The sequence below is a fragment of the Colias croceus genome, chromosome 23 (genome assembly GCF_905220415.1).
Source record: "Colias croceus chromosome 23, ilColCroc2.1".
Taxonomy (NCBI): Eukaryota; Metazoa; Arthropoda; class Insecta; order Lepidoptera; family Pieridae; genus Colias; species Colias croceus.
In genome coordinates, this window is record NC_059559.1 from 3,437,189 (window position 1) to 3,450,533 (window position 13,345).

At 34.3% G+C, this 13,345-nt stretch overlaps 1 protein-coding gene across 1 annotated transcript; it reads left to right on the forward strand.

The window, feature by feature from the left end:
• The first annotated feature begins 2,985 nt into the window (after positions 1-2,985).
• On the forward strand, positions 2,986-5,967 carry LOC123702502. The gene is made up of 2 exons (XM_045650279.1): positions 2,986-3,120; positions 3,598-5,967. The coding sequence occupies exons 1-2, from the start codon at positions 3,015-3,017 to the stop codon at positions 5,895-5,897; spliced, it is 2,406 nt and encodes an 801-aa protein (XP_045506235.1). The 5' UTR covers positions 2,986-3,014; the 3' UTR covers positions 5,898-5,967.
• Positions 5,968-13,345: the final 7,378 nt, after the last annotated feature.

The following is a 13,345-nucleotide window of genomic DNA, read 5'->3' on the forward strand; positions in this document are numbered from 1 at the left end:
GATTATATTTAAATTATTATCAATTATCATATTATAATTAGAATCAATCACTTTACGGTCGTCAGGGAAAATTATAGAAATGTCATCAGCAAATAGTACGCAATTGTAGTCAATAATGTCAGGTAAATCATTTAAATATATCAAAAATAATAAAGGTCCCATTAGACTGCCTTGGGGGACACCGTATCCATTTAATAAAAAAGGTGAGTTGTAAGTCGTCATTTCCAGCTTTTCATTTATTAAATTTAAATCAATAAATAAATCTTGTGTCTATACTAGTCACGTCTGGTTCGAAAGATGAAACTGGCCTTTTATTTCGAAAATTTATTTGGCAACACTTGACAGAGTTGTTAATGTGTCAAACTTTGTCAAAGTGATTTTTTTCTGCGATTTTAGCTTAGGATTTTAGTGATTTCTAAAAAAAAAAATTTAAAAAAAAATATTTTTGAAAACTGAGTTGAAAACATGAAAAAAATAAAACTTTAAACTATGATTAATAAATTTAAAATGAAACAATTTGAAAGAGATGTAGTTTTCAAGGAAAAACAAGAGTGTTTACGAGAAATATCTCAATGCATTGTTAAGTGTGACTTGATATTTTGATGATTTTCATCTTGATTGCATTGCACATTATTAAAAGTAGGTATGATTTGTTTGATATTATTATTATTATTTTGCATGGATGATACCAGTAATCCAGATAAAAACTATTCGAGCAACAATATAAAATTGAACGATCTGTCCGTTCAAAATGTTTAAAGACACAAAATCAGTATCTCGACGAGATTTATTCTAGGACCAAACGGTTATTCATGTTGAAGAGCAGTACAAAAAAAAACAAGATGGAATAACTGCAGACATGGAAGAGTTAATGATGTCAGAGATAATGATAGTGATTCTTATTCTTTATTCGCGGCTGAACGCGGCTTTTAGATTTAATATGATTATATTGATTAAACAAAATTTAATTGTATTTTATTATGTTTTTTCTTACTTTCACTAGCTGTTCTTTTTTTATCTGTATCAGATAACTGTACCAGATTACATATATATAATATTATATAGATGAAGATGTTGTTAATCTCTCAAAAAAACAAAGCTCGTAATAATAAATTAAAGTATCAAAACTTTATTTCCAACTATAACCTAAGTTACCATATGATGATTTTTTGAATTTGCCGCCTTTTCATTCGTTAGCCGGACTCTATCACTATCACTACATAGTATAAAACAAAGTCGCTTTCTCTGTCCCTATGTCACTTTGACCTTTGTACGCTTAAATCTTTGAAACTACGCAACGGATTTTGATGCGGTTTTTTTAATAGATAGAGTGATTCAAGAGGAAGGTTTATATGTATAATAACATCCATTAAATAGTGGAGAAGTACTGTTATTTTTGAGGTTTCTAATGTGATGTCGTAAAAAATTACATGTTTTCCGCTGACATTGCAAACGCAGGCTGAACCCTACGAGTTTTATCAAAATAATGTACTATAAGTATTATGTAAAACCTACTTTTCAACCTAGAATTAAAATAACTATTAGTGTATTTTATAGTGTGTATAACTCTCAGAACAATAGATTTATTTAATTAATGAAACGATACCATTTTAAATTTCGCGCTGTTTATGTATGATGTGCGCATGCCTTAATGCTCTAAGGCGCATGCGCAGGTTTTTATTATTTTATAATTTTAATAAAATAAATAATTCAACAATTTCAATGATGAGCCTATACGGACCTAACGGTAAAGAATACGATTTTGATAAAATTTGCCAATTTTGCTATGGATGGGGTGCTAAAGTGTAACTTTTTTATACCTAAAATTAAAAAAAAAATTATTAAAAAAAAACTAAAGGGGACCTAACGAAAAAATTGTGGGACCTTATAGGACCTAACGGAGACCTATCGATTAAGGTCATTTTTGACCCAAAATTCTATGGATGGGGTGCTAAAGTTGCATTTTTTTATACCTAAAATTTAAAAAATTATTTAAAAAAAAACTAAAGGGGACCTAACGAAAAAATTGTGGGACCTTAAAGGACCTAACGGGGACCTAACGATCAAGGTCATTTTCGACCCAAAATTCCATAGATGGGGTGCTAAGTTTGCACTGGTTAGGTTCCTGCTGATAGAGTACATAAAATATTTCATTAAAAAGTTTTTTTTTGTTTGCTGCATTCTCTGAAAATGGGCAAAATTTAACATATTGTAGGAATAGAGTAGTAAATCATAAAATATTTCTACATAGCTGAGGTAGCTGAGTGCATACTTGCTAGCATTTGCTAGCATTTGAATCACATTTGAATGCATGTCTCCAAAATTTGCAACCTTGAATTCAAGTTTTTATATATATTAAGTGCTTTGAAATATATTTAAGACAAGCTATAAACCTATCATACAAGTGCATACAACTTTTTTTGTGTCTATTAGAATCACTATCCATATGTTGTAAATTTAACATTTCATAAATATAGGTCATTTCTGTGGTCATTTCATTTTAATCTCGATTTTTGTATAGCATTTAAATTCAAGAAAATATAAAAAAGCTACGAAAGAAGAAAATCGATTATGAGTCGGGATAAGGCATCCCGCATCATGATGATCTACATCACATCTACATATTATATTCCTTGCTCTGTGAAAATGATATTTTCGAAATCATGAGTGGTGGAGTGGTTTTCGTGTGGCCACAGTATGGCGAAACTCGCAGATATTCGAATCCAAACTCACATGATTTATTTTCTTAGGTTTATGTACACAAAAATAATTATTATTCGTCCTTATAATAGAACCTTTTTTAAGATACTGGCTGAAAACCTTTTAAATAATCTATCACAAATACTGAAAATAGAACAATTTTCATGAAGTAATAATTATGTGAATTCTATTTTTGTTCTATCAAATTTTATGTAAATCTTTGCCTGTTTCAAATAGAATAATAAAATTAGGAAAATGTAAATTTACCTATTTAATTTCATTGGTAAAACAAGAAATTTAATGTACCTATCGAAATGTTGAGAACAACTATATCAAAGATTAAAAAAGTTTGTACGTTCGCTATAGTCCCTCGTATTCTACAGGGAGAAGCTAAACATGTGCAAAAGAAACTAACCAAAAGTGAGTTTTTGTTCTCTTCTCTTTTAGAGATCTCTTATCAGTAGCAGTTGTGGTATGTGCAAAATTCATCGCGCAGAAGTTACATTTGGATTTAGGAATCAATGTTCTATATATACGTTAATTGAGTGGTACTTAAATATCAAAATACCTCAAATATAGACATATCCGACCCCGGAAGATGATAATATTTAAAAAATAATGGTGAATATCGTCGTAGATTTTCAGATATATAACTGTATGCATCTTTTCACCTTCCAATGATTTCCAATTGAAGGCAATATTATTATACTCACCATTGTAATATTATTCAATCGTTAATTAAAATTCCAAAATTAAAATTCGCTTCTTAAACATTTAATAAGAATTGAAAAGAATGTGAAAAATAGCGAAATAAATATTTATTTTGTCTATTGAATTGTTGATTGTAACATTAGAAACTAACATAAATTTTATATTTATAAATTCGCTATTTTTCAGATTCCATACTCACATCGCGGGCCGCAAAGAGCACCAGTTCAAATAACTCTGGATCCAAAGATGACACAGAGCACAAAAACCTAGTAGATAAACAACCCATTCACATATTGGAAAAACCAGAAGAAAACTTAAATAAATCTGTAGCGCAAGCTCCAGAAGATAACTCAGAAGAATGTAATCGAATTATAAATAAAATTTTCGAAAACGACCCTGCAGTTGCTAAACCACTAGAACAAGCTACTGTCAACGCAACCACTAAAGCTGATCATGAGGAATTGGAACAGAAGATGGAGAAGCTTGAAGAAGCATCTGTAGTGCCATCACCACCTCAATTTGAAGAGCAAAATACACCAAGAGTACTTGGTAACCAGCAAATGTTAAGTACAATGACAGGAAGCGAATTTTCAGAAAGCAAAGGATATGATAGTAGCTTTGATGAACTGGCGAAGAAGTGTCTTAGCGTTCCACCCAACGAAGTCGATGAATATATTATTAAAGAACTAAGACAACATTACGAACAAACCAAGGGAGGTGTTTATGAGGGAACACCAAACGAAAGGTATTATAGCCAAGCGCTATATAATCCGGAAGTAATTCATCTAGGTAAAGTAAATTCTGCTACGAAAGCTGCTAACGTTCTTCATAACTTGGAAAACGAAGAGGACGAGGACAAGTTTATTCACGTATACAAAGCAGAAATTACCCAACCGTTGCTTTTTGATCTTTTATCGACATACGAAGAAGAAACTGATTTGAACAAACACCAGCTGGAACGGCCAAGTTTTGAAACTCCATTACTATTGAATCCATACGACAACAATTTGATATTCCCACTTGATGATTATGAACTTAGAAAGGATTTGCTAATTGAAACACCCAAAGTGGCAGAAACAATGACTGTTACTGAAGCTGTACAAGAGAGTGATGTTACTAAAAATGAAGCTATGCCTCCCGCAGAAATGGAAATTGAATCTGAACGGCCTGCTATCGGTGAACAGTTACAAGGCACCGTAGCTGGAATAAGTCTAGGCGTACCCGAGAATATCGCAACTCCAGAAAACTCGCACACATCAAAGATAACCGGTATAAACAAAAGCGCGTTTGTCTATACACAGCATTCACATCGGCCACCAACAGAACCACCTCCAGATTGGCAGACGCAACTCGGACAACACGGTGATCGACAACCTGTCGTTCCAAATACGTCAATATCAGGAAAATTACCCGAAATGGAAAAGAAACGACGCCAACAAACTTCCGATTCAGCTATTTCGTCGCATCAAAACCTTCACGATCTCTACATGATAGGAATCAGTAACGAAATATCAGATATCCCAGAATTACAAGCAGATAATATTAGTATGAATATTTTCTCATCTAAATATTTGGAACTTCAAGATGAAGACGAAATATCGGCTTATGTAAGAAGAGATCCTTATACTCATTTCATTATTGAACCAGAACCTAAACAGGAAAGAGAAGAAGTACTATCGAAAGAGGATAGTGTCGAAAAGGTCAGTTCTGACGAGAAAAAGACTGTTGTAAAAGCCCAGAATCTAGAGGATAAGATCGCTGCTGCAACAGGACCGATACCAAACATCAATGAATCTGAGATACCTTTGAAAGAAATGCTCAGAAGAATACGTGAGCGACATCGCCAAGAACTGTGCCGCGACTTCTTCAAAGAGGCCAGTCAATTCCAATTCTCCACATCTTGCAAACCCAAAATTCCATTTCCGGGTCCTTGCAAACCTATTCCCAAAGAGAAGCCTAAATCTGAATGCCCACCGCCTCCCAAATGCCCTGAAAAGACAGATCCATGTGCACCGAAAAAAGACAACCCATGCTCAAAATTCACCCAGCTTGGCAACCAAATTTACAATTCCATTTGCTTCATTCGCCTTACCCATTTCAATACTTTCGGCAATGCTCAAACGATGCCCATAATAAATTACCAACCATACAAGCAATACTCTAAGGCAATTTCAACGACTACCTTGCAAATTCATTGCTTGAACGGAGCTTTAAAAGAAAATCCTATTGACGCGTTAGACGTGGATACCATGGAAGATGTTATATTAGCCAGAGATTATGAACCATGGACACCGATCCCTTCCTGGCCGATTCCGAAGAAAGAACAGAAGAAAAAGCTCGTTTGCCCCAAGGATGGTTGCAAGTTATTACCACCGCCTCCCTTAAACCCAGCTGAAAAAGATAAGCCATGCGTCAGTTTTCCGAAGAAGACATTCTCTTTGGCAGAGTTATTTGAGCACCAGCCGGTCACAAGCGCTCGGTACTAACTTGTTCTGTCCTGTTAGCAGTTCTGTCGGTATTTTTGCTACTTAAATATTATACACTATTAACAATTTATCAGGGGCTTTTATTTTTGTTTTAGAATCTAGATTGCCATAATCTTAATCTATTAAATAATTTCCTTACCTAAGTACTTGACACTATTCAAAATTATAGTATCCAACAGATTCCACATAATGAACAATAACAAGAAATTATAAATGCTTTGAGTAAAATTACAAGTTTATTTTTTTTTTGGCAAAAAGTATGGACATTAGTTTGAATGTATTATTGCCAATTTTAAACGTCATGATTCTAAACGTATACCTATGCAAGTACAAATTGAATACAAAAAAAAATCACGAGCCGTATTCTGAATATTAAATAGAAGCAAATTGGAGTTTATTTTGTAGGGGAATCCTACAATTTTTAGTATATGTAACGCAAGTATAAACAGTATAAAAGTGTTAGGAAACTAATGATAATTGTAAATGCTTTCAAAGATTTTTCTTTTAGTCATGTTAAATGCAGGTTAACTACGAATTATGCAAACATCATAATTTATTGCTAAATAAAAAAAATCTGTCTTTCAGTCATCATTCACGACGTATCAATAAGAACATTCTATAAAACTGCGTGGACCAAGCCAATATTTGACAGAACGAAACCATACGCTACCACAAGATCAGATTCAAAATACGAAACCTCAGAAAAACAACTTGTAAATGGGACAAAAACTAGTGAAAATATCACAGAAGTAACAGACCAAGGGTCAAAAGAACAGCTTGCACAAAATCAAGATGGACACATAAACGTTCGGACTACTTTAATGTGTTGTAAGTGTCCACCACCCCCTAAGTGTCCAGTACCGAAAAAGAAAGAAGAGTGTCCCCCGAAAACGGATCCCTGCGCACCTAAAAAGGATCCCTGTGCCCCAAAAAAGGATCCCTGCGCACCGAAAGACGACCCCTGTGCACCTAAAAAGGATCCCTGCGCACCAAAAGACGATCCCTGTGCTCCAAAGAAACAAGGTCCTTGCGTTCCAAAGAAATGTGAACCACGTGCGAAGTTTATCCAGATTCCTTTTTGTTTTAATCGATATTTTAATAGGAATTTAGATTCCTACTTTATATCTATTGAAAATGTATCGTAATTGTAATATTGTTAATTTTGGTACAATATATTGTTTTGTTGCTATAAAATAAAAGCGTCCTATTTTCCTCATTATTAATAACAATCTTTGAGACAAAGGAAAATTCTGCCAAACAAGCACCGCAGTTTCCGCTCGACTTCATTCGCTTTTCTTCTCGAAAACCTTCTTCGGGAACCACACTATTCTATAAGATCTAGGGTCAAACAGACAAACAGAGGGAAGCGACTTTGTTTTAACTACCTGTACAGGGTGAAAATTCGGTCGGGCCGTGTAAAGTTTCGAGTCTTTAAATGCAGTCCTATTTCTTTTTTTAAATAAAGAAATGTTTTCCTTCCACAAAATTTTCGATCTCCAGAATTTCAAGTAGGTACATATAGCCCTGGAGGGGTCCCCGGTCCAGCCGTCCAGGGCACATTGAAAACTTCCACACAGTAGGTATAGAGATAGTCGGTAAACTACACCCAATGACCTTAGCACAGAGTAGGTACATTAAAAATACGGGACCACAGTACGGGACCGTATACTCATCACAAAATAAAAAGTTTTATGTCCATGAAGTTTTATTTTTTACCGATCTAAACATTCTGAAGGTAATTCAATTTTCATTAATTAGGTAAGTACCACCCACTCGGCTAAGTGTTGTGCACACAGGTTGTGCATAATGATTTTTTTATATTGTCCGTAATTTGGTCCGTAATAAGAAGGTAGTATAGTCCCAATGTAAAAAACTTACAACCACCTTACCAATATTTTAAATGCAAAAGCGATAAAATCACAATGTTTTGCCAAAAGTGGGAATCGAACCCACTTTTCAGTCCATACTAATATTATAAATGCGAAAGTAACTCTGTCTGTCTGTCTGTTACTCAATCACGCCTAAACTACTGAACCAATTTGCATGAAATTTGGTATGGAGATATTTTGATACCCGAGAAAGGACATAGGCTACTTTTTATTGCGAAATATGTATCACGGGCGAAGCAGGGCGGACCGGAAGTTACCTATAAATATAAAAATTTGTTTGCTGCTTTCCAAACCGGTGGTTAATGGCATGACTATTCTAAAAGAAGTGATATACCTAGTAGATTGTAGTGAGTAGATTGAATATTTAAGAACATCATTCGCTTTAAAGAGGGTCGGTTAAAATTAATCAGGCAGATAGTGAGTAGTTCAGGATACATCGCCCATTTTTGCAAGTGACTACTATCAAGCTAATTTTCCGTTTGTAGCTTTATTTTGATGAGACGCCCAATAATTTCGTGTACGAAAGTCTCGATTGTGGTAGCTAACAGAGATAACAAGGATTACAATTTTTGATTTGATGGTTCTCAAATATTTATTACTAACTGAATTTTTTTTTTGTTCAATCTCAAGATAATTACCTAAATTATTCGAAAAAATATTTGTCCTACAAAATCTATGGTTTGTTCAAAGAGTCCCCCTTTCCAAAGTGTATCGATAACGAGGTCATCATAAATGATTAAGTACTAACAAGCTGATTTTTTTGTTTTCACTTAGTTAATGTTTATATAATTCAACAGACATATTGTCCTACAAATTGCGTAATAAATATTTGAGAACCAACAAATCAAAAAATTTTATCCTTGTTATCTCTGTTAGCTACCACAATCGAGAGTTTCGTACACGAAATTATTCGGTGTCTCATCAAAATAAAGCTACAAACGGAAAATCAGCTTGATAGTAGTCACTTGCAAAAATGTGCGATGTATCCTGAACTAGAGACTATAATTAATATATCATCACGAAGAAACGGTAACAGGAAAATGATTATGAAGATAAACAACTATAAGTATACCTACCTATTACCTATTACCATAATACTGGAATGTCAACATGTCTGGGTTCTAATGTTATCACTTGAATAATGATCCGTGAAAATTCATTGAGATTTTCATTTGAAAATCACGCTTTATTAGTATTGAAATAATTATTGCTAAGATTACTGTTAGGTACCTATAGTAAGTACCTATAGTAAAGAATAACATAAAAATCATAAAAAAATACAGAAAAGAAAAAATACCTAACTATTATCTTGCGGTGGGATTCGAACAGGACAGGGTTTCTTCCTGGTTCTTCGATATAAAACTGAAAATGAAATTTATACAAATAATGCCAAATAAAATTTCTTTCTTCAGTCGAAAAACATACTTAACTTCTTATAGCACAGTCGGATAAAACAACAAATAAATAACTGGGTTCAATGTGCCTCCATCGTATTTGCAAATTCCATTAGCATGTAAAGAATATGCGAAGTATGTTTAACTACACTTTATTATAAAGAGGAATATTTTTTTTAAGAATAAATACATACTTACAACTATAGAACCAATTAAAAAAATATTGATTATTTAGAAAGTTTAATTGCCTGCGTATGCTAAATTTTATTTAGAACAAATACTAAGTTTCGTACGTCTACAGAACGCCCATAGTTAAATGATTTTAAAAATAATTTAATAGATAGTGTACGTAGTAAATTTTACGATAAGTAATTTAATTTTTACACATTTTATTTAAACTTATCAAATGTTCGTCACATTGGACTGCGCTCCAGTGCGCTCCTATCTATACCTACTAATATCACAATATCTAGACTAATAATAATATACTACGTATACAACTAATATTATAAATCTGAAGAGTTTGCTTGTTCTCAGGAACTACTGGTCCGATTAAAAAAAAATATTTCGGTGTTAAATAGCCCATTTATCGAGGAAGGCTATAGGCTATATATATATCATATCGCTAAGAACAACAGGAGCGGAGCACTGCGGGTAAAACCGCGAAGCACAACTAGTTATTTTATAACTCAGATATTAAAAACTTAAAACCTAAAAATTATATGGCTATCCAGGTGCAAACGGGGGAGCAGCTAGTCTTATATTTGGTGCTCAATAAGGAAAATGGTTGTTTATTCAATATGTTTGCTCATATGCGGGCAGAGGGTATAAGGTGATTCCCTTAGCGAAATAAAATTATGCTGATAAATAATGTATGTACGAGACATGATTAAATTATGTTACCAATATAATTAAGTATGTAAATTTTAAGATGAGACAAAATTACATGGTCCATTTATTTTTAATGCCTGGAGAGAAAGTACTCGTAATTCTGTAGTTAGAAAATTTTATTACAATTTAAGTATAGTTTGAATAGAATGAAAACTTAATTGAAAGATTTCCAAAATTTCGCTTGCTACTCCTGGGAATCGATACAATTAAAATAATAGGTATGTTCAAATTATTTTATGTAGGTATTAAATATTAATCTTATAACACTTAATCCAAATGAGAGGAGGCAACATGAAATGTGGACTTTTGGTTAAATTTTAAGCACTTCTTAATTCAAAGCGGTCAAGCAAACAAACAAATTCTTTAGCCTTGTAATATACAGGGTGTCCCAAGAAGTAGTGATATACATCAGTATATACTACTGAAGCTGGGAGGAAGAGAAGTGAGAACCTAAAGGGCTATCCGAATCACCCCCATGTATGTAATACGATTTTTCGTAATTTCGGAGTTATGACGGTTTTTTTAAGCTATTGCATAGCTTCTATCGAAGGCCTTGAGCGCGGGGACCGAATCCAGAAATTGCGTAACGAAAAACCTCACTCTCCCTACTCCGACAGGCACGTAGGGGTGGCTTGAAGGCATATTTTTTTTTTAATTTTTCACCTGTCGCCGATTATGATGAGATTTTTGAAGTGAAACTTCTTTATCGGGGTTGGACAAAAATTTAGTGTAACATTTTTGCGTTACGCTGTAGGCGTGACATTTTTCGTTACGCCGTAGGCGTGACATTTTTACGTTACGGCGTAGGCGTGACATTTTTGCGTTACGCGTCAACTTTTTCTTATCCCTAAGTTTCACTTCTTACGTGTGTACTCTAGAACACGCACACATTTTTTTTTATGGTGACGAGAATTATTGTCGTAGATGCTCTGGGTCCACTACATCCCAGCTTCAGTTTATCACTACTTTTTGGGAAACCCTGTATATTACTAGGTATATGAAATTCACACTTTGATCTAAGAATTCAGATGACTATTTTAATGTTGATATCGGCTAAAATAAAAATGTGTGCGTGTACAAGTACACACGCAAGAAGTGAAACTTCTTTATGACCATAATTATAAAAAAATAATTTACTATATGCAACTTTAAAGAAATACGTCGAATCACGCTTGGTAGGGATAAGAAAAAGATGGCGCGTCACGGAAAAATGTCACGCGTAACGAAAAAATGATAGGTACCTACACAAAAAAATTTTCCGACCCCGCTATAGAAGTTTCACTTCAATTAATTAAGTACTTGTCGCGAAAAAAAATTGTTGAAAAACATCTTATTTTTCTGTAAGTATATTATGTATTAGAGGAAAAACAAAGACTACCTATTGATTTAGTTTTCCCTATATAGTGAATAATACAATCTATGATAAAATGGAGTGTAACATAAAGACGCGGTCGTATAAAGAGAGGTTTTTTTGTTTCAATCTCATCTGAATTAACCAAGGAATTAACGCTAGTTATTATATTTTATTATTTTGTGTCTGAATGGCAATATATTTTAAAAGAAAAAAAAACAATAGCAAACTTATATAATTATCTTAATATATAAAAATCTCGTGTCACAATGTTTGTCCTCAATGGACTCCTAAACCACTTAACCGATTATAATAAAATTCACACACCTTGTGCAGTTCGATCCAACTTGAGAGATAGGATAGTTTAAATCTCAAATCGTTTTAGAGAAAGCGGGCGAAGCCGCGTGCGGTAAGCTAGTATGTATATAAACTGGAATGCGTGCCAGCGGTTTCTCATACCTAAGTACAAAATTACGGGCAAACTTTCATAATTTAAGTTTGAAAAAAAATCTTGAATATATACGAATATAAACTAAAAGTTGAAAAGCCGCTGAAAACAGCAAGCAGTTTTTTTCCTTACTTAACTTGCTTTAACAGATAAGACACTGCTCAGGCGAAAGCATACGAAAATATAGAAAACTAGCTTTCTACCCGCGGCATCGCCCGCGCAGTCAAAGAAAAACCCGCATAGTTCCCGTTCCCGTGGGATTTTCGGAATAAAACCTATCCTATGTCCCGGGGTAAAAAGTAGTCTATGTTCTTTCTCGGGTATCAAAATTAGTTAAGTATATACCAAATTTCATGCAAATTGGGTCAGTAGTTAAGGCGTGATTGAGTAACAGACAGACAGGCAGAGTTACTTTCGCATTTATAATATTAAAGTATGGATGTGTATGGATGTTAAGGTGAGTATCGACTTCGCGCTCCAAGAGATCGAACATTGGCGCGCGCTCCAGCCGCGTGAAATGGATACCAGTTTGGAACGCGCGCCAAAATGTTCGTTGGAGCGGTCGAACGTGGAGCGGTCCGTTCCGTCGGGTGTCGGTTTTTTACCGCGCATCAATCGTGGCGCGCGCGCCAATGGAGACGGGTTTGTCGTATTTTTTGTGTTTGTTGCGCTCCGAGTAATAATTATGGATAAGCAAAGTGAAGTGAAGTTTTTTATTGTGTCTTCTATCACTTCGAAATTGCATATCTCTTATAAGTGTCCCTCCATACTGCATTCTTTTTCGGTACAGCTCTTTTATCCACCAACGCACTTTTCGTTTCTGTTTTTTCTTTCTTATTATGCTGTGTATAATTACAAACGCTGCTGCTGCTCGTACACGACTAGCTTCCATGATGAACGGTCAAACACTGGAACGGTTGCCACGCGCGCCAGGCGCGCTTAGTTGATATACTTCAATTATTTGGAACGCGCTCCGCGGAACGCACTCTCGGCGCGGTCATTCATGGCGCGCGCGCCAGGAGCGCGAAGTCGATACCCAGCTTTACTCTTTTTCACGTTTCGCGCAAATTGCGAGACATAATTATTATATGCTAACAAAGCTACATCCAGCATTGCGGGAATGTTGGCCAAACAAACATAATTAGTATGAAATTATTCCTTTGTCCTGGATAAATGTACAAAGTTTAAATTAAATCTCTGTACATTATTAAAGGCTTTAAATTATAATCTTTACGCTAATAATACACCATAACTTTTCTTTTTGCGTTAAGTTAAGCGATTATTATCAAGGAAAAATTTATTATATCAAATTTATTATAAACTAGCGGCCCGCCCCGGCTTCGCCCGTGGTACATATTTACGTTTTCTTTACATAAGAACCATCCTGGTACTTCAAGGAATATAATAAAAAAAGAATTAAAGAAATCGGTTCAGCTGTTCTAAAGTTATGCGCTTACCAACACATTTTGGGATTC